We start from the raw sequence: 19380 nt of genomic DNA, 5'->3' as shown, positions 1-19380 counted from the left end.
CTTGCACTGGCATCAACACTGCAAGAAATGTGCGTTATGAGGGTCTGCCTTTTGCTGGATTCATACTTGTCTACAGTGCAGAAGCAAGTCACAATTCCAGCAGTCACCATCTCCACAGTGAGAGAAGCAGAGTATACAGGTAGACGCATTGAAGGCGTCTTGCTGAAGGGCCCATCAAAACCTGAAGTCAATACCGATCTTTCCCCCCCCCCCACGATAGAACCTGCAGCCCCCTTAGCACCAGACAGATAGGTGAGTCAGAGGAAGAGCAGGAGATGCTAGGGATTGAACCTGGAACCTTCTACATGCAAGGCAGAGGCTCTACTACTAAGCTATGGCCCTTCCCATCTTCACAACTCAAGGAAACAGGATGGAGTTTGCTAAATGCCTTTTATTTCAAAGCAGCAATAGTTTCCCCACGTTTCGTCAGTCAGGAGAAAGGTGACCCAGAAAAATCCTTGGCTCTAGCTGCCTTTTGCTTTCATGTTAGCTATCAAGTCATGCACCTTCTTATTCAGAGCCCCTCCATGGACTCCCTTTTTGCCCATGAGAAAGATGAGTGCTTTGGCACCTTTCCCAATACAGATGGATCTGCTGTCGCCACCTTTGGTTCTCGTGTCCATCACAGCATCTTTCTCTACTAACAAGTTGTCTCGGATTACGCTGCACTTCTTCCCTGCTATGGTGATCCCAGTCTGCAGGAATGCCTTTCTGTCCTGCCCAATAATTATTCCTACTTCCTGGGGAGAGATGGCGGCCAGCAGGCCTCCTGGCTTTGAAGCCCAGACAGATTTGTTGTCAGAATGTCCCACGATCGCTACATCTTCAATGTTTTTGTCCTTCAGGACTGTATTTATGTAGGCTTTCCAGTCTCCCATCCTGCTTTGGCTCCCACAATTTCTTCTTTGACAAGCGTTCTCTGCCTTTTCTTTGTCTCAGGACTGGATTGTTTTCCAGCTAATGTTAAAATATTTTTAAAAGTACATATATAAATATATACATTCATCAATTTTAAAATATGTATATACTACTTTTTTTAGAGAAAAAAACTGACTCCAACATTAGTTTACAGCAAATTAAAAGATCAGGCAGAAAGTTAAAATGCATCACCAGTGTTCAAGCAATGATTCTTCAACATCAACTTTGTTGGACTGGTCATGTTGTGCAGATGCCTGATTATCGTCTTCCAAAGCAACTACTCTATTCCGAACTTAAAAATGGAAAGCGTAATGCTGGTGGTCAACAAAAGAGGTTTAAAGACTGTCTCAAGGCAAATCTGAAAAAAGGTAGTATAAACACCGACAACTGGGAAACACTGTCCTGCGAGCGCTCCAGTTGGAGAACAGCCTTTACCAAAGGTGTCATGGACTTTGAAGACACTCGAACTCAGAACGCAAGGGAGAAACGTGCTAAAAGGAAAGCACACGGCAAATCCACACCGTGATCAACTCCTGCCCAGGAACCAATATCCCCACTGTGGAAGGATGTGTGGGTCCAGAATTGGCCTCCACAGTCACTTACAGATTCATTGTTAAAACCGTGTTTATGGAAGACAATCTTACTCGGCTACGAGTGATCGCCAAAGAAAGAAGAAGAAGAAAACAAACCATACTCCTTTGCCACTGGGTATGGTTTTGAATGGGGTGCAGTGTCAATCTATCCAGCTCTGCCAGGCTCCAGGCTAGAGCAGAAATTTGCCTGCTCTCCACCTTCCATGCCCTGGCTGGCATGTGCAGCAGAGCTGCAGATGCACTGCTCCATTAAGTCCTGCTGGGCAGTGGCTGGAGTTAGGGGTTGTGCAGCTTTCCACAAGGTGGTGTGCTCCAGATGTTGTTGCACTCCAACCACCATCAGCCCCAGCTAGGGATGGTCAATGGTTAGGAGCAATGGAAGATGTTGTCCAACAAAAATCTGGAGGGCACCTGGTTGGGGGTTGCCGCACTAAAACAAATGAATAATAAAAACAGCATACCAAAAACAATTTAAAAATTCCAAAAGGGTACTTAAAATGCTCAAGTGGTTAGATGGTTTTTGCCTGACACCTAAAAACTGGAACCAGGGAAGCTTCCTTAGAAAGGACACTTGATAATGGGATGCACAGCCAAAAAAGTTTGTTCTCTGGTTGAGATCTGCCTCTCTGGTGGAGGAGGTTTTAGGGAACATCATCAGCAGATGACCTTAGAATGAAGGCAGGTTAATATGGGAGTACTGTAGCTATACCTTCAAGTATTTGAGTCCCAGGCTGTTTAAGGCTTGGAAAAAGGCTAGTGAAGCTTAAAAATAAATGTTAAAAAATTGAGAAATGGGATCTGGACAAACTGTACCAGTAAAATTATATTATCTGTATTCTGAACAGAAGCTGCTTTTGAAGGTAGCCCACATATGACACATTGAAATAATTCATCTGGGAGTTTACTAAAGCATGGGCAACCTTTGCAAAACGCTCCAGCGGGGGTTACAGCTGGTGAATCAGTCTTGGCTGGTAAGACTCACTCCATGCCGCAGAGGGTGACATGGGTCTCTAAAGACAGAGCTTGATCCAGGGAAGACCCCACCCCCACCCCAAGCTGTGAACTTGCTCTTTCTGAAGCAAGCCTTTCCAGATCTAGCTGAATACATTATCCCCAAACATGAGAACCATCCACCCTCAATACCTCTGTAACATCAGCCTGTGGGGTACTGATGAAATGGTGCAAATTGAGATGAAAGCCTGGAAGGAATGGAGGTAAGGACTTGAAACCAAGCCCCTGGAGGTTTTAAGCCTGAGGTTCCAGCTCAAGATCCTGGACTCGTTGGGAGTTCAGGATCAAGGCTCTGGACACCTCAAAGCTCAGATGTCAGGGAAGTTAATCAAATACCACCCTTGCTTAGCCAGCCAAAGGCAGTTTGAGCTCACAAACCAATTGTTTATGTGTTTATGCTCCAACCGTTGCTAAGGAATCCACTGTGATGTCAGAAGTATCTGTAACTGCAGCTGGTCACCCATTATGACCTCATACCACTCCTAAAGTAGAATTATCCTCTACCCTCCATTATGTGATTGGAAAGAAATAAAAATATGTTTTCTTTCCGCCCTTAAGTCTCCTTAATAAAACTGATTTGCTGTAGGTTTGGGACAGAGGAAGGGGAAGGATTTCACACCACATACAATTCCACTTTGTGTGCTTCTGGATGGGGACTTTATATTGCAAATGGGTCATTCAGATCAGATTTTCCTGTGTGTGCATTTGGCATGTTAGAAACTACCCACCCACTAAAAGAAGGCACTAACAAACTTCAACACCAGCAGTGACTGCAGAGATTTAACAGGCTCTGTTGCCATATTGGTTCATCTGCTGAAGGAGCAAAAGCCAGATAAAATAAAAAGATAGGGCTGGCATTTTGATGATGATGACATCATGTGGATGCTGGGGGTGGGACTTGCAGACATGATCAGTGTTGATACCACACCTATCTGGAAGGGCCATTCAGAGAATTGGGGTGCCTGCACAGTGGCGTAGCGTGGGTTGTCAGCACCCGGGGCAAGGCAAGTAATTTGCGCCCCCTAACCCATGGATTTGCGCCCCCTAACCCGTGGATTTGCCCTAACCCCAGATGTTGCGCCCGGTGTGGCCGGCCCCCCCTGCACCCCCCACGCTACGCCACTGTGCCTGCATCAATATTTTGATTGGGAGCTGAGCATTCAGATGCACTGGGGAAGATCTGTTGCTCAGCCAAGCACTTTCTTTGCATGCAGAAGAACACTGGCTCAATCCACAGCAACTGCAAGTAGGATTGGGAAAGACTCCTGCCTGAAATCCTAGAGAGCAACTGCCAGTCAGAGTAGGTGACGCTGAGTAAGATGAACCAATGGTATGGCTTGATATAAGGCAGTTTCCAATGTTCTTACCCAGCTGGCATAGTCGGAATGCTACACTTATTGAATCTAGATAGTTCTTGGCCTGACCCACTGAAGCTGTTCTAATATTATTTGAAAAATGAACGAGGAGGTGGCATTTAATATACATGAATTGAACCAAACCTGGCTAAATCTCAGTGCTAAGACAAATTATGTTTTAAGGGCATTTCATCAATGTAAACTGCATTATGCATATTGAAAACTTGGCTAGCTGAGGAAAATAATTCAAATAGTTGATATTTTATTTAAACCTTGCTCCAGTTGCTCAATGCTGCTTGCAGCATTATGAAATCAATTTTCCTGATTTAGAAGTTAGGATCTAATCTAACTTTGTCTTCTAGAGTAGTCCAAATAAAGGCGCTGCCAAGCTGGATTTTCAACATTCTTGAGTGAGGGAGCCAAACTGCCTTTAAGGATTATGCTCTATAAGCATAGCATTCAACATGCTGCTCAAAGTTTGGCAATAGAGCTTAGTTTGTGAGTAGACATTATCACACACCAGCAAAATGGTTTGTAAGCTGTCACTGTAATTACTTTCCTTTAACGTAGTTCTGAAATCATACATTCTAATCTCATTTGCCTTATGCATATGTGGGACACTTTAGGTAGTTATGTGCACACTTCATCCACTTCAAATGCTGAAGTGAATCAGGTGTGGGGAACCTTTGGCCCTCCAGATGTTGCTGGACTACAACTCCTATCCACTCCAGTAAGCATGATCAATGGTAGAGTGGGAGACCAGGGTTCTTGTTCTACTTGGCCATGAAGCTCACTGGGTGACCTTGGGCCAATCTCTCTCTCTCAGCCTAACCTACCTCACAGGTAGGATACAATAGTATTATGTACTGAGTTGAATAGGATCCAAAATGCAGCAGTGTGATTGGTCCTAGAACAATAAGATTCAGAATGCAGCAGTGTGATTGGTCCTAGAACAATGCAGCAATATGATTGGTCCACAGGAGCCACCTAATCCAGCTCCAGGTGGAAGTGAATCCTCAACCTGATTGGCCTACAGGAGAATCCAGGAATTAGCCAATCACGTGCGGCCCATTGTATAAATAATGTATATAAAGCAGATATCTTGGGGGAACTTTCATTCCTCACTACTATGAGCTGAATAAAGAGCATGAAATCCATACTCAACTCCAAGTATATTTCAAATGGAGAGGGGAGGGGAGAAACTAGGTCTGCCACCTTGAGAGCTTTGGAGGAAAGGTGGGGATAAATAAATGAGCAGGTTCACGTCAAGACCTTTTGGCACCTGAGGTGAACCACAAAATAATGCACCCCCTGCCAGGGAAGAAGGGGAAAGTGAAAATCTTCATCAGAAACAGGGAGGGCAATAAAAATGCGGGATGGGGAAGGGGCCTACTCTGAATCACTCTGGGGAGCAGAACCCAGGAGACCCCCGAGGAGAGACCCCGCCACTTTCTCCCTGGAGTGGAAGGAAGCCAGCAGTGCTTCCTGTTCGCTGAGAGGCTGTTGTGGAGAGGCTTTGAGGGGGTGCCGAGGAGGTGGCAGATCCAGCCTCCAAGTTGCGCAACGCCATGGCAGCAGCAGCAGCGGCTGGGGATACAGTGGTACCTTGGGTTAAGTACTTGATTCGTTCCGGAGGTCCGTTCTTAACCTGAAACTGTTCTTAACCTGAAGCACCACTTTAGCTAAGGGGACCTCCTGCTGCTGCTGCGCCGCTGGAGCATGATTTCTGTTCTCATCCTGAAGCAAAGTTCTTAACCTGAGGTACTATTTCTGGGTTAGAGGAGTCTGTAACCTGAAGCGTATGTAACCCGAGGTACCACTGTACCTTATTTAGAGACCAAATATGCTGCCCGTGTGGATCCTGCCACCTGAGGCAGTTGCCTCACCTTGCTTCATGGGCGGGCAGGCTCTGGACTGTAGTTCAGCCATAGCTGGAGGGTAAGAGATTCGCCACACCTGCACGAGACAGGCTTTTCCTTCGCCTTCAGATATTGGTTGGCCACCGGGGGCCTCCCAGTTCATTTAATATAACAATACTGAAAAGTCACACCACCATCTCCTGCTGGGTCTGCAGCGACAAGAGTCCTAAGACCAACCATTTCTCTTCTGCATGGACGGCTAACAAGGGATCTCACGGCCTGATTTCTGGCCGAGATTCCCGCCCAAACGCCGCGGCCTCCAGTGGGGCTCGAGGGGCGGCGTCTCCTCCTTCGCCGCAGCAGCAGCGAAGGCCCTCCCGCAGTCGAGGGAGCGGCCTGCTTCTCATATAAACTCGCGCTGCCCCTCCGCGGCGCTTTTTTCCTCTTGCGCTGCTGCAGCCGCCACCGCCATGGCCGGCTCCGCTCTTCAGTCGCTGCCCAAGCCTCGTCCCGGCTGGCTTTTGGCCTCCGCCGGTCTGGCCGTCCTCGTCGTGCTGGGGGCTGCCGCAGCCTGGCGCCGGCGGAGGCGCCTCCGTCCAGGGCGGCGGGAGCTCAAGCCGGTGGGAAGGGTCTCGGGCCTTTTCATCTACCCGGTCAAGTCCTGCCGCGGGGTGGCCGTGGAGAGGGCGGAGGTGACCGAGCTGGGCCTCCGCAACGGGGACCTGGGCGACAGGTGGGTGTGCAAGTCGGGAGGCGTCGCTTTTTCTTGCTTCTGTGGGTTCCCCACCCCACCCCTCACCTCCCAGCTTCTCTTCTCACTTGCTTTCCTCCCAAACTTTTGGAGAAGCGTGTGGATAGGTGTTTTAAGAACACGCGCGTCAAATTGTTATCGAATTTAGATATCGCCTTTGATCCCAGGATCGTGCGCCTGTTTACTCGGACTAAGTGCATTTTGGGGCTTGCTCCCAGGTAAGTGTGCAAAGGATCGAAGTGTGCATTTCGATGCAGCTAACCCCCTAGGCGAGCTTGCGTAAGATTGTAGCTGTTTGCGCAAATCCTTTGCACACTTTCATGGGCATAGCCAGGATTTATGTTGGGGGGGAGATTTCATGTTAGTGGGGGCTGAACCTCAGTTAAGTATTTCTATTGATTTTCTTGATTTAGGGGGGGCAGCTGCCCCCACTTGGCTACGCCTATGCACACTTCCAGCCCTTGCACACTTCCACAAAAATCTTCTAGTACAGCAGGCTTGCGGGATCTGTTCCATTTACAGTGGTACCTCGGGTTAAGAACTTAATTCGTTCTGGAGGTCTGTTCCTAACCTGAAACTGTTCTTAACCTCTAGCACCACTTTAGCTAATGGGGCCTCCCGCTGCCGCCGCACGATTTCTGTTCTCATCCTGAAGCAAAGTTCTTAACCCGAGGTAATATTTCTGGGTGAGCAGAGTCTGTAACCTGAAGCGTATGTAACCCGAGGTACCACTGTATTTACTGCAACCCTGAGTGCCACAGTCGGAGCCAGTTGTGAAGAACATACAGTTAACAATTCCTGGATCAGGGATTTGTTTTTGAGTAGTAGAACTGCAATGAGTTTACAGTCCTTCCACACAGAAGTCCACCCCTATTGTAAAGTTGGAAGGGACCCCGACAGTCATGTAGTCCAATGTAGGAATCTCAACCAAAGCTTCCATGACAGATGGCCATCTAACCTCTGCTTTTAAAAACTTCCAAGGAAGGAGAGATCACAATCTCCTGAGGGAGTCCGTTCCACTGTAAGACAGCTCTTACTATTCAGAAAGTTCTTCCTTATGTTTAGTTGGAATCTCCTTTCTTGTAACTTCGAAGGCGAAGCCATTGGTTCAAGTCTTGCCCTCCAGAGCAGGAGAAAACAAGCTAGTTCTGTCTTCCACATGACAGCCCTTTATATAAATTGCTTGATTCACAGTAAAACGAAACTGCTCCAAGTGAGATAAAGGTTACAGCTGCCCGTGCCTGTTCTGGAAATAGGTTCTTTTAAACAGCACTTTGCTGTGAAAAAGAGAAGCACATACCATAGTCAAAACACCCTGAAAGTGCCAAGTTAAGCTTAATCTCCTTTCACTCTCCCACCCCCAACACACAGACTCCTGCCCCCATGAGCCTTTTTACATGGAAGAAAACAAGGGCAGTGGCAGAGGGTGGAATATAATGGCATTTTTACCTGGTTATGATGTGCAACTCAGACTGTGAGTAGGGACTTAACCCTTTTCTTCAGAATGTAAGACCTTTTGAATCTTGACACCTTTCACCCTGGCTTTCCTCTTCTCCAGTTGTACAACTCAGTACAGTTCTTGGTGCTGGCATTCCCTGTCGTTGGTGTTTTGCTTTCTGTCAGGCTGTATCCTGTCCTTCCCGAAAGAGAAGTGAGGAGCTTTCTCCACTGTACAGTGGTACCTCGGGTTACATACGCTTCAGGTTACAGACTCCGCTAACCCAGAAATAGTGCTTCAAGTTAAGAACTTTGCTTCAGGATGAGAACAGAAATCGTGCTCCGGCGGCACGGCAGCAGCAGGAGGCCTCATTAGCTAAAGTGGTGCTTCAGGTTAAGAACAGTTTCAGGTTAAGAACGGACCTCCGGAATGAATTAAGTACTTAACCCGAGGTACCACTGTACTTACCATGCTTCTTTCTCCTTAGGGTTTTTGCTTGGCTTGCTTCTTTCCCTTTTAACAGAGCTTTGGCAAACAGAAAACATCAGAGGAAGCTCTTCAAGACATGGCATTAAACATTATCACCTGCTATTTGCAACAGATGAAAGTGCTGTTGTTAAAGGGGCAGCTACAAGGGCCATTTCAAAAACTGACAAGCGTATTCTTCCTCTTCTTTCGCCTGCTTCACCTTTCAGTAGAGCAAAAAAGTATTGTGGCACCATGAAGACTGAAATGTATGACTTAAGCTTTTGTGGGCTACTGTCCATTTCCATCAGATGTATAAAGCCTTATCAGCTTTCAATTTTGGTCTGTTTCTAACTCAGGTGTTGGCTTGTAATAAAAGAAGATGGACATACAGTGACCGCTCGGCAAGAGCCTCAGCTAGTATTGATTTCTGTCTCCAGTGAAAATGGCTGTTTAACTCTGAGAGCTCCAGAAATGAAGGATCTTCGTATTCCCGTCCAACTATCGGTCAAAAACCCAGTGCAGAATTGCAGGTGCTTTAGACTTCCCTGTATGTCACCTCTTAGTTGTTGTACATAATATTCCCCACCCCACCAAGCTACAGCAATAGAGTTGGCTTAAAAGGCAATCTTCCATTCTAAAAAATCTTGACAATAACCACAAGGGGACACCTGTGAATGACATTAATTTTTGTGTGCGCGATGCAACTGATTTTCAAGTATTGAGCCTTATTGTCCATTCTGAAGAGTTACCACAAACTATGCTTCTGTATGTAGAGGTCTTCTATATTTGACCCTAAACTGCTTTAGGAAGAGTAGTTTTTGAACATGTGAAGTCCTTGGCTTTGTCTATGTTTTCTCTAATAGGGCAAATGACAGGTATGGGTGGGGATTTCCATTTGAGAAAATGATTAGCTTCTCCCCTTCTCCAGCATTGTAGTATTAATTATTTTAATTACAGTTGTTAGGAAAGATAGTACTGATGCCTCCCACAAATCTTGCAGGCTGTTCGGCTTTGATGTCCAAGGCAGGGATTGTGGAGAAGAAGCAGCTCAGTGGATCACAACCTTCCTGAAATCAGAACCATACCGTTTAGTTCACTTTGAGCCACATATGGTTCCTCGGAATTCAAAAGATCTTATGGAACCTTTCCGACCCACTGATAAGGTTAGGAAACAACTTTGTAGTGATCTTTGGAGCGTGCCACACTCATAGTTTTGTAGTGTGAATTTGATTTTCAAAGGTTATATTCTTTGTCTCATGTTTAACCAACCAACCTACTGTAGGTTTAAGCTGAGTAGTAATGACCAATATAAATGGATTGCAGGCAAATAAGTTATATGTGCAGGTTGGTGCTGGAAGACCGCTAGTACAAGCTTAAAGTAACTGAATTTTGGCTCCAATAGAATGTTGTTTGAACAATGGCATTTGCTATAAGAAGTTTTTGTTGCTTTAGTTAGATGTTTCCTTTACATTAACAGATCCTTTACATCCTTTGCTTATCCTTTCCCACCGTTTTATCATGTCTAAACTTGTTTTCCAAAGACGGGCTTGACCAAACTAGTGACCTCTGCCTTTGAAAAGCAAGTGGGAAATTCCTACATATTTGGTGGCTGTTGCGTTGAGGGAATACTAAACAGACAGGTGTTTCTAGTTGCCAAGCTTTCTTCAGAGATAAGCATACATTAAACTGCAGTCCATGAGCCTGATAATCTCATTAGCTAAATGCTGCTCTCCTAGTTCTCATTCTCATTTCATTTTTAATTTGTATGCTGCCTTTCTACATAAGGCATAGAAATGGGGGGGGGGAGGAGTATAACAAAGATCACATGTCCTGCAGCAATCTGATTCAATACAAATAATTCATAATGAAAAATGTAAATATAAAAATAAGCAACTAAAGTAGTCCTGTTCCTGGGAAAGTAGTTGTTTATTTATTCAATAAATTTATAGACTGCTTTACAACGTAAAGCTATTGAAGCAGTGTACATGCTAAGAACAAAATAGAATATGGAAACATATTCTGAAAACAATAAAATAAATTCAACTTACTTAAAAACAATAAAACAATTCATACCAGCTCTAGAAGCAACATGACAATTTCATCAGAGATGAACTTGATTAAATGACGTGAGTTACACCCCAGGGAAAGTCTTCCTAAACAAAAATGTACACACCTTAAGTCCCTATTATGCCTTTAAGCTGAGTGTTTTCTCAGTGCTGGCAGCTGCTTGTGGTGTCAGGTGCATGTGGTGTTTATTCTCCCAAGCCTTTTATGTATTGTAATTTATTGTGTATTTTATTGTTTCTGTAAATCTCCCTAGAAGCCTTGTTAAAGGGTGGTATATGGTTTTTAAATAAATAAAATGTTGGCACTTGTATACAGCGCTGGGGATTTTCTTGAAAAAAATTGAAGTGCAAAATTTCCCTATGCAAATTGGAAAAATTGACATAAGGTAATTTGCATCAGAAAGTTTCAGTTTCTACTGGGAAATTATCCAGTGCCCTAGAGCAGTGAAGGAGAACCTATTCCATGGGTCTAATGAGGCATGGTAGATCCCTCCCCATTTGGCCTATAGCAGGCATAGGCAAACTCGGCCCTCCATATGTTTTGGGACTACAATTCTCATCAACCCTGACCACTGGTCCTGTTAGCTAGGGATCATGGGAGTTGTAGTCCCAAAACATCTGGAGGGCCGAGTTTGCCTAGGCCTGGCCTACAGTATGGTTTGGTCCCAAACGACACACCCCTGATGTCATGATAGGTAAACCCACAGAGCCAAAATAAAAAGGGGAAATCAGGAGTGCACTTAGAGCATACTCCTGATTATTTCTTTGAAGCTGAATTACCTGATGGGCAGCTCTGTCAAAAGCTGCCTGTGGGATGTTTGGGAATTCTGGATCCAGCCCCTTGGCTCCAGTTTCCTACCCTTGCCCTACAGAGTGACCTAGTTTAGCATGTTTGTTTACTGGGCTAAAGACTTTGGAACTGCTACTGTTGCTCAATACTTCTGCAGTTGCCATCAATTAATTGCTGCTATTTGAACTTAGAGAACACTCTCTGCCACACTTGTATAATATTATTGAGAGCCATTACATTTACTATCTGCTATAAATGGTCTAAAAAAACCACCATCACACAACATGATTCCTTCACAAGGAGGAAACGCTTTTTAATCATTTTCCAAGTAGCTACTAGCCCAGGGCATTACATACAAATCCAACAGACCCAATACTAAAACTGAAAAATCTTTGAGAACCATTTCCCCTATAAAGGTAAAGGTACCCTTGCCCGTACGGGCCAGTCGTGTCTGACTCTAGGGTTGTGCGCCCATCTCACTTAAGAGGTCGGGGGCCAGCGCTGTCTGGAGACACTTCCGGGTCACGTGGCCAGCGTGACGAAGCTGCTCTGGCGAGCCAGCACCAGCGCAGCACACGGAAACACCGTTTACCTTCCCACTATAAAGCAGTACCTATTTATCTACTTGCACTTAAGGGTGCTTTCGAACTGCTAGGTGGGCAGGAGCTGGGACCGAAAGACGGGAGCTCACCCCGCTGCGGGGATTCGAACCGCCGACCATGCGATCGGCAAGCCCTAGGCACTGAGGTTTTACCCACAGCGCCACCTGCGTCCCATTTCCCCTATACCTGTGGTCAAATATTTTATCCACACCTTCTGCTGTAAGGGGCCTTTAATGGTCATTACCAATTCAGGCTGCCTTTTAAGCAAACATTTAAATAATCGTTGAACTTTCTGATCCTTTTGTTTGTTTTCTTTTAAATCTGAGCTGTTAATAGTTTTATTCCGCCTCTGCTAGGAGGAAAGTTGTTGTTTTTTAATCACTGCATATGGGATGTTGTTTTTCCCTTTTTGTTCTGTAAGCAGCCCAGAGAATATCTGTTAATGGACAACCATGTACGTTTTAATCAATAAATAAAATGGCAATCAGCCACTGCCAGATTAAATGCTGTCTGTCTTGCAACAATCTCTCTCTCTCTAGATTGCCTATCCTGACTGTAGCCCGGTTATGGTGCTTTCTGAAGCGTCTTTAGAAGAATTAAATACCCGATTGGATAAGAAAGTTACAATACGCAACTTCAGACCAAACATTCTGGTTACAGGTTGCGGTTCTCATAAGGAGGTAATACATGGAATATCCCCCTCACCAAACAATATCTTTCCATTTGTATATGTCAGAGAGATAAAGAATTATATGACCTTCCGTGAATATTTGAAGCCCTGTATTGGGAAGCTTTTATTGTGTGATGTTCTCTTGTGTTTTTGTATATTCTGTTGGAAACCGCCCAGAGAGGCCGGGGCAACCTAGTCAGATTGGGGGTGGGGTGTGTGTGTTACAAAAAAATCAAATTACCGTATTTTTTGCTCTATAAGACGCACCAGACCACAAGACGCACCTAGTTTTTGGAGGAGGAAAACAAGAAAAAAAATATTCTGAATCTCAGAAGCCAGAACAGCAAGAGGGATCGCTGCACGGTGAAAGCAGCAATCCCTCTTGCTGTTCTGGCTTCTGTTGATAGCTGTGCAGCCTGCATTCACTCCATAAGACGCACACACATTTCCCTTTACTTTTTAGGAGGGAAAAAGTGAGTCTTATAGAGCAAAAAATACGGTATTATTTTTAAACTGTCACTTAGAGCAAAGTACTTTTGTATTTATAAGGGTGCAAGTTTTTATATGCAAGTAGAACTCTTTAGTGCAGCCTTGGGCTCCTTCGGGAGGAAGGGCAAGGTATAAATTTAATAAACAAATAAAAAATGCGAAATAAAACATATTCTACATGCAAAGCTTACAAATGACCTAATATTGTGAACACTATATTTCCACAGGATACCTGGGATGAGATAACTATTGGTGGTGCAGAAATGAAAGGTGCAATGGGCTGCCCCAGGTAAGCAATTTTGCATTGCATCTGAAGAAGCAAGGAAGTACTTGAGGTTGCTGTTACCTCATTCTGTTTCTTCATTACAGGTGTATACTTACTACTGTTGATCCAGACACTGGCATCATGGACAGAAAAGAGCCTCTTGAAACCTTGAAAAGGTAACAAAAATTTTCTGAGTTCCTCCTCCGTCATCTGAGCCGGTAGACTAATGATTGTGTGCAGCTCTCAAAATGTGATCATGTCTTGAAATCCTGGTTCTGTGGGAATTCTCTCTGCATTTTAGTGAGGCAGTAAACTTGCAAAACTAGACTAAAAATAATACATTATTTGTTGAACTGACCATTCTGAATGCTTACTAATATGAAATCTGTCAACAAAACAACTTTTAAGAGTGCAATGTGCTCTGCCTTTTCTCTTTAATGTTCCTAATGATCTAATGGTAATAGCTGAACCAACGAGTATTATTATATAATAGTAAACAACAAATTAATATTTAGAATGAAGCATGCCAGCTGTTTTTCTGGTCAGCAAAGCATTCAGTAATGACAATAATATGTTGTTATTGTAGGTGAGTATGATGGCATGCTTGTTTAGGATCAAGATGACTAGTACAAGCCTCTACTCAGAAGTAACCCTCATTTAGTCCAGTGGTACCCATTCCCAGATAAATGTGCAAAGAATTGCTGTGTGGTGGCGCAGCAATAAAACTACTAGCACATTTGGAAAGCTAAGCAGGGTCTGGCATGGTTTCAAAGGGAACATGGTCTGGGTTTCCTGCCTTGCTCGGGGTTGGTCTAGATGACCTTCCTGGTACCTCCCAGTTCTACATTTCTATGATTTGAGCTGAAATGCCCTAACACTTTGGCTCCAGCCTTATTTTTTAAAACTAGAAAATGTCTTGTGGCACCTTAAAGACTAACATTTACAGTATTAGGCACAGACTTTCATGGACTATAGGCTACTTCATCAGATGCAGATTGGACATGGACAGTAAACTTCAAAAAAATATCCCATAAGAAATGTGTTAGTATTTAATGTGCCACAGGCCTCTTGGGTGTTTTTGCTGCAAAAGACTAACACTGCGTAATCCTCTGCAAAAATTTTAAGCAGTAGCTCAGTTGGTTAGAGCATGGTGTTGATAACTCCAAGTTTACAGGTTTGATCCCTGTATGGGACAGCTGCATATACAAGCATTTCAGGGGGTTGGACTAGATGATCCTCAGGGTCCCTTCCACCTCTAGTTCTGTGATTCTAAATATTAAAGAGCCTCTTAATTAAGTGTGCTTCATTTGCTATGTTTTTCACAAGAGCTCTGATTAATCAACAAATTTAGCCCTCTGATGTGTAAGTAAAACACTCGAAACGAAGGCCTGTTGACCTGAATGCAGCCAGTTTCCATGCAACTAGTGTGCAATGGAATTCTGAGCAGGTTTACTCAAAAGTTAAGACCTATTGATTTCATCAGTGCTTGCTCTCTAGTAAGTACGTTAATTTGGCAGTGGTTTTGTCACTGTGAGATGTCCTTTGCATCTATTCCCCAAAAGAGTTGTTACTAATTTGCCAATCATGAAAGTAACAAAGTGAAACTTTTTATATGTTTGGAAATCCTGTATTTCTATCAGCTTCTTACAAAAATGTTTTCTTAGTCACTTAACTTGAAAACAAGCATATTTAACTATTTTGTGGATGGCTTATTGTTCTCTACAGTTACCGCCTGTGTGATCCTTCGGAACAGCATATATACAGAACACACCCTCTCTTTGGATGGTATTTCGGAATTGATAAAACAGGAACAATTCAAGTTGGAGATATTGTGTACAAGGCAATCTGATGGTGTAAAATACATCATAAAAAGAACTATTTTGTACGTTTTTTATGAAAACCGTGCCAAAAATAATTGTTTGGGGGCCTTTTTAAATGAATCTTTTCTACCTTATATGCAACAATAATAAATGTGGTGTTTTAAGACAAACCATGGGTTTATTTTATTTTTATTAATTTTCCAAATTTTCCAAATTATTAAAAATCATACCAAATTAAATTAACACAATAAAATATCTTAAAATCAGGTTTCCCACTTTTGTTCTGAACATACGACCATCATTTCTTCACATTGCCACATCATTTCTTGTGTAGAGTCGAGTTGACATCCTTCACTTGCCGTTAAACATTCTTCAGCTGCCCTCTTTTTTCACCTTACTAACAGCACCTCCATTACATCTTATAAATAAGTAATCTGTTTCACATGTGCAGTCCTTCAGCTGCTCTTCTGGTCGACATAGCATTCAGTAATGACAATAATATGCTATTATTATAGGTGAGTATGAAGATCAAGATGACTAGTGCTTGATTTATGAGAGTATCACTTGATGCTCTTGCGCTCATTTTGAAAAGATATCTATCTATCCCTATTTTGCAAATTAAAAAGATACTTTTATACTATGGTATGTTGTTGTTGTTGTTTAGTTGTTTAGTCGTGTCCAACTTTTCGTGACACCATGGACCAGAGCACGCCAGGCACTCCTGTCTTCCACTGCCTCCTGCAGTTTGGTCAAACTCATGCTGGTAGCTTCGAGAACACTATCCAACCATCTCGTCCTCTGTCGTCCCCTTCTCCTTGTGCCCTCCATCTTTCCCAACATCAGGGTCTTTTCTAGGGAGTCTTCTCTTCTCATGAGGTGGCCAAAGTATTGGAGCCTCAGCTTCAGGATCTGTCCTTCCAGTGAGCACTCAGGGCTGATTTCCTTCAGAATGGATAGGTTTGATCTTCTTGCAGTCCATGGGACTCTCAAGAGTCTCCTCCAGCACCATAATTCAAAAGCATCAATTCTTCGGCGATCAGCCTTCTTTATGGTCCAGCTCTCACTTCCATACATCACTTACTGGGAAAACCATAGCTTTAACTATACGGACCTATACTGAAATGTTTAAATGTTTCTTTGATTGTCCTTGAATCTTCCTGCCACACTTGCCATCCTCTCCTGCTACACCAGTGTGTCGTGCCAAACCCTTTGAGAACCACTGTGCTAAGCCAATGGTTTGGCTTCGCATTACATGCAAACTGACTTCAGGTTTAGAGGATCAAGACTGAGAAAACACAAAAGGACAAGCGTTTGTGTTCAGTATCTTTTTCATTGCAACACAGCTAGCATTATCTTCTGTTGTGCGTAGTAGTGCTAAGCTTGTTTGGAATGATGCTCACTTATTCCAAAGTCCAAAAAAAACAACAACAACTGGCTGAATTTCAAGTTCTCCAGAACTATTCATTAGGCAAGACCATGCAAAAGTTGAGTTAGAGGGTGACTGGACAAGGGATAATAAACAAAACTTAGGCCAGTTGTTAAAGCCACAAGATCTGCTTACAGCCTGAGTTGGAAGTGGAGACAGCAGGCTCAGTCGTCTTCAGGGATGAAGAAAGAAGAGATAACTATTGTTCCATTGGTTTGAAAAAGAATATTGCTGTACTTTGTTTTGTTTTTCATCTTGTTCAACCACCCCATAACTTGTAGAAACACATTGTCTGATACAGGGTTGAAAAGTTTGCCACGTTTTGATACTTTTTGGTTCCTCCTACCCTGTGAATGTTGGAGGTTGTTTCCTAAGCACCATGACTCCCCTTGTTCTTTCATGTGCATAGAAGAATTGCACCGATTGCAATTGTTGCAAGTGATCTGATATGGCAAACATTATTTGAATGTATAAAAAGTGTCCTCCTTGCATAAAATCATTGGACGGAAGTAGCAGAGATAAATTATTTGAAAACATTGTCCAAAGTTTTTATAGTTGCTAGTAAACTGAACTAAATGTATACATGTGTATCTAATGTGGAGTCTCTATAGCTTTTTCACATGGTAAAAGTATCTCGGTGCCTCCTTTTCCAACTGCCCTGCTGCCTCATATCCTGGTGCTATTTTCCAGCAAAATGTACAGTGAAGCTTGAAGAAACTGGAATTTAGGTTGCAATCCTATACACTTCTGAGATTAAGCCCCATTGAATTAAATCGTGAACTTATACCTCAGTAGACATGTATAGGATTCCACGTCAAGACTGTAGTCTTGTGTATGCTCTCCTGAGAGTAAGCCTCGTTGACCTAGTAGGACATACTTCTGAATATGCATACTGTACAGCCGATAGTGCTGTTAACTAGAAACCACCAGTCTCCATATTCCTTTGTATGTAAAAATGACAGATTTCTGTCTTGGAGAAGGGTAGCAAAGTTTGATAGCTGTTAGAAGAGCAATAATTATTTCTCACCAAAAAATAAAAGGACCAAAATAGTGCAGCTGTATACTTTTCTTTCTTTTTTTAAGGCCTTTTATGGTGGTGAGAAGCAACTTTGTTCTACAACCAGTTTTAGTTCTGTTAATAAATGTCTGTGTTAGGGAGTTTAAAAACAAGAAGCAGCTTCAAATGACCCTCATAGTCCTTTCCAACTCTACAATTCTTTATTGTTGGGAATAATTAACTATAATAATAATAATAATAATAATAATAATAATAATAATAATAATTTATTATTTATACCCCGCCCATCTGGCTGGGCCTCCCCAGCCACTCTGGGCGGCTTCCATAAAAACCAAAAATACAGTAAAATATCACACGTTAAAAACTTCCCTGAACAGGGCTGCCTTAAGATGTCTTCTGAATGTCAGGTAGTTGTTTATCGCTTTGACATCTGCTGGAAGGGCGTTCCATAGGGCGGGCGCCACTACCGAGAAGGCCCTCTGCCTGGTTCCCTGTAGCTTTGCTTCTCGCAAGGAGGGAACTGCCAGAAGGCCCTCGGCGCTGGACCTCAGCGTCCGGGCAGAATGATGGGGGTGGAGACGCTCCTTCAGGTATACTGGACCGAGGCCGTTTAGGGCTTTAAAGGTCAGCACCAACACTTTGAATTGTGCTCGGAAACGTACTGGGAGCCAATGTAGGTCTTTCAAGACCGGTGTTATATGGTCTCGGCGGCCGCCCCCAGTCACCAGTCTAGCTGCCGCATTCTGGATTAGTTGTAGTTTCCGAGTCACCTTCAAAGGTAGCCCCACGTAGAGTGCATTGCAGTAGTCCAAGCGGGAGATAACCAGAGCATGCACCACTCTGGCGAGACAGTCTGCAGGCAGATAGGGTCTCAGCCTACGTACCAGATGGAGCTGGTAAACAGCTGCCCTGGACACAGATTTGACCTGTGCCTCCATGGACAGCTGTGAGTCCAAAATGACTCCCAGGCTGCGCACCTGGTCCTTCAGGGGCACAGTTACCCCATTCAGGACCAGGGAATCCTCCACACCTGCCCGCCTCCTGTCCCCCAAAAGCAGTACTTCTGTCTTGTCAGGATTCAAACACATTTAAAGGCCTGGGCTATGCCAGTAGGTTCCAAACACGCAAGTAATCTTTCTTTTATATTTTACCAGATAAAAGATCTCAATAAGCTTAACTTTTATCTCTGAACTTTGTCAGGGTAGTTTTTTCCTACAAAAACAACAGACTCTTAACAGTATAATTCCCAGCAGATTGTCACTGAGAGAGGGAAATATTAAAGGAGTTGAGTTCTTAGTATAAATGGTTACTTTTTCCAAAGCAGAAGTTTAATGTAGAGTGAAACACGACTCAAGCCCAATGTAATTATATTTTTTTTTAATATACTTGTCTTAACTGCAGTTCACAAGGGAATTGTTCTGATTTAGCTGTGCAGTATCCCAATATATGTCATTGAGCAGCTCATAAATAGTTGATTCCTGCTTAAGCTGAATATACCGTATTTTTCGCCCTATAGGACGCACTTTTTCCCTCCAAAAATGAAGGGGAAATGTGTGTGCGTCCTATGGGGCGAATGCAGGCTTTCGCTGAAGCCTGGAGAGCGAGAGGGGTCGGTGCGCACTGACCCCTCTCGCTCTCCAGGCTTCAGGAAGCTATCCGCAAGTCTTGCAAGCCCGGCGGGAGGTCCCACGGGCTCGCAAGGCTTGCGGGCAGCAGCCTGCAGCCCAAAAGCTCGGGGGACAGCGGGGAGGCGCAGTGCCACCACCCCGCTATTCCTCGACCTGGTCTGGAGGCTGGGGGGGGGAGAAGCAAGCTTGCTTCTCTCCCCTGCCAGCCCCACA

At 43.9% G+C, this 19380-nt stretch overlaps 2 protein-coding genes across 3 annotated transcripts; one reads left to right on the top strand and one right to left on the bottom strand.

Moving 5' to 3' along the window:
• Positions 1–371: 371 nt before the first annotated feature.
• PFN3 (profilin 3) lies at positions 372–3665 on the bottom strand. Of its 2 annotated transcripts, XR_014545865.1 has the most exons (3): positions 3651–3665; positions 2655–3484; positions 372–957 (listed from the first exon to the last, which is right to left on the bottom strand). XR_014545865.1 is itself a non-coding variant. In XM_083605664.1 (2 exons), exon 2 carries the CDS (start codon positions 876–878, stop codon positions 465–467), a length of 414 nt encoding a protein of 137 aa, XP_083461790.1. In that variant the 5' UTR covers positions 879–957; positions 2655–2906; the 3' UTR covers positions 372–464. The 2 variants fall into 2 exon arrangements, 1 of the variants encoding a protein (XP_083461790.1); XM_083605664.1 differs by lacking the exon at positions 3651–3665 and having other exon boundaries at positions 2655–2906.
• A 601-nt stretch (positions 3666–4266) lies between these two features.
• LOC310758670 (mitochondrial amidoxime reducing component 2-like) lies at positions 4267–15265 on the top strand. Its single transcript, XM_083605505.1, has 8 exons — positions 4267–4774; positions 4811–6469; positions 8750–8923; positions 9394–9556; positions 12391–12531; positions 13238–13299; positions 13380–13451; positions 15001–15265. Exons 2-8 carry the CDS (start codon positions 6207–6209, stop codon positions 15122–15124), a joined length of 999 nt encoding a protein of 332 aa, XP_083461631.1. The 5' UTR covers positions 4267–4774; positions 4811–6206; the 3' UTR covers positions 15125–15265.
• The last annotated feature ends 4115 nt before the right edge of the window (positions 15266–19380 follow it).

The sequence above is a fragment of the Podarcis filfolensis genome, assembly GCF_964270895.1.
Source record: "Podarcis filfolensis genome assembly, chromosome: 3".
Taxonomy (NCBI): domain Eukaryota; kingdom Metazoa; phylum Chordata; class Lepidosauria; order Squamata; family Lacertidae; genus Podarcis; species Podarcis filfolensis.
This window is presented reverse-complemented; position numbering and strand designations above follow the sequence as displayed.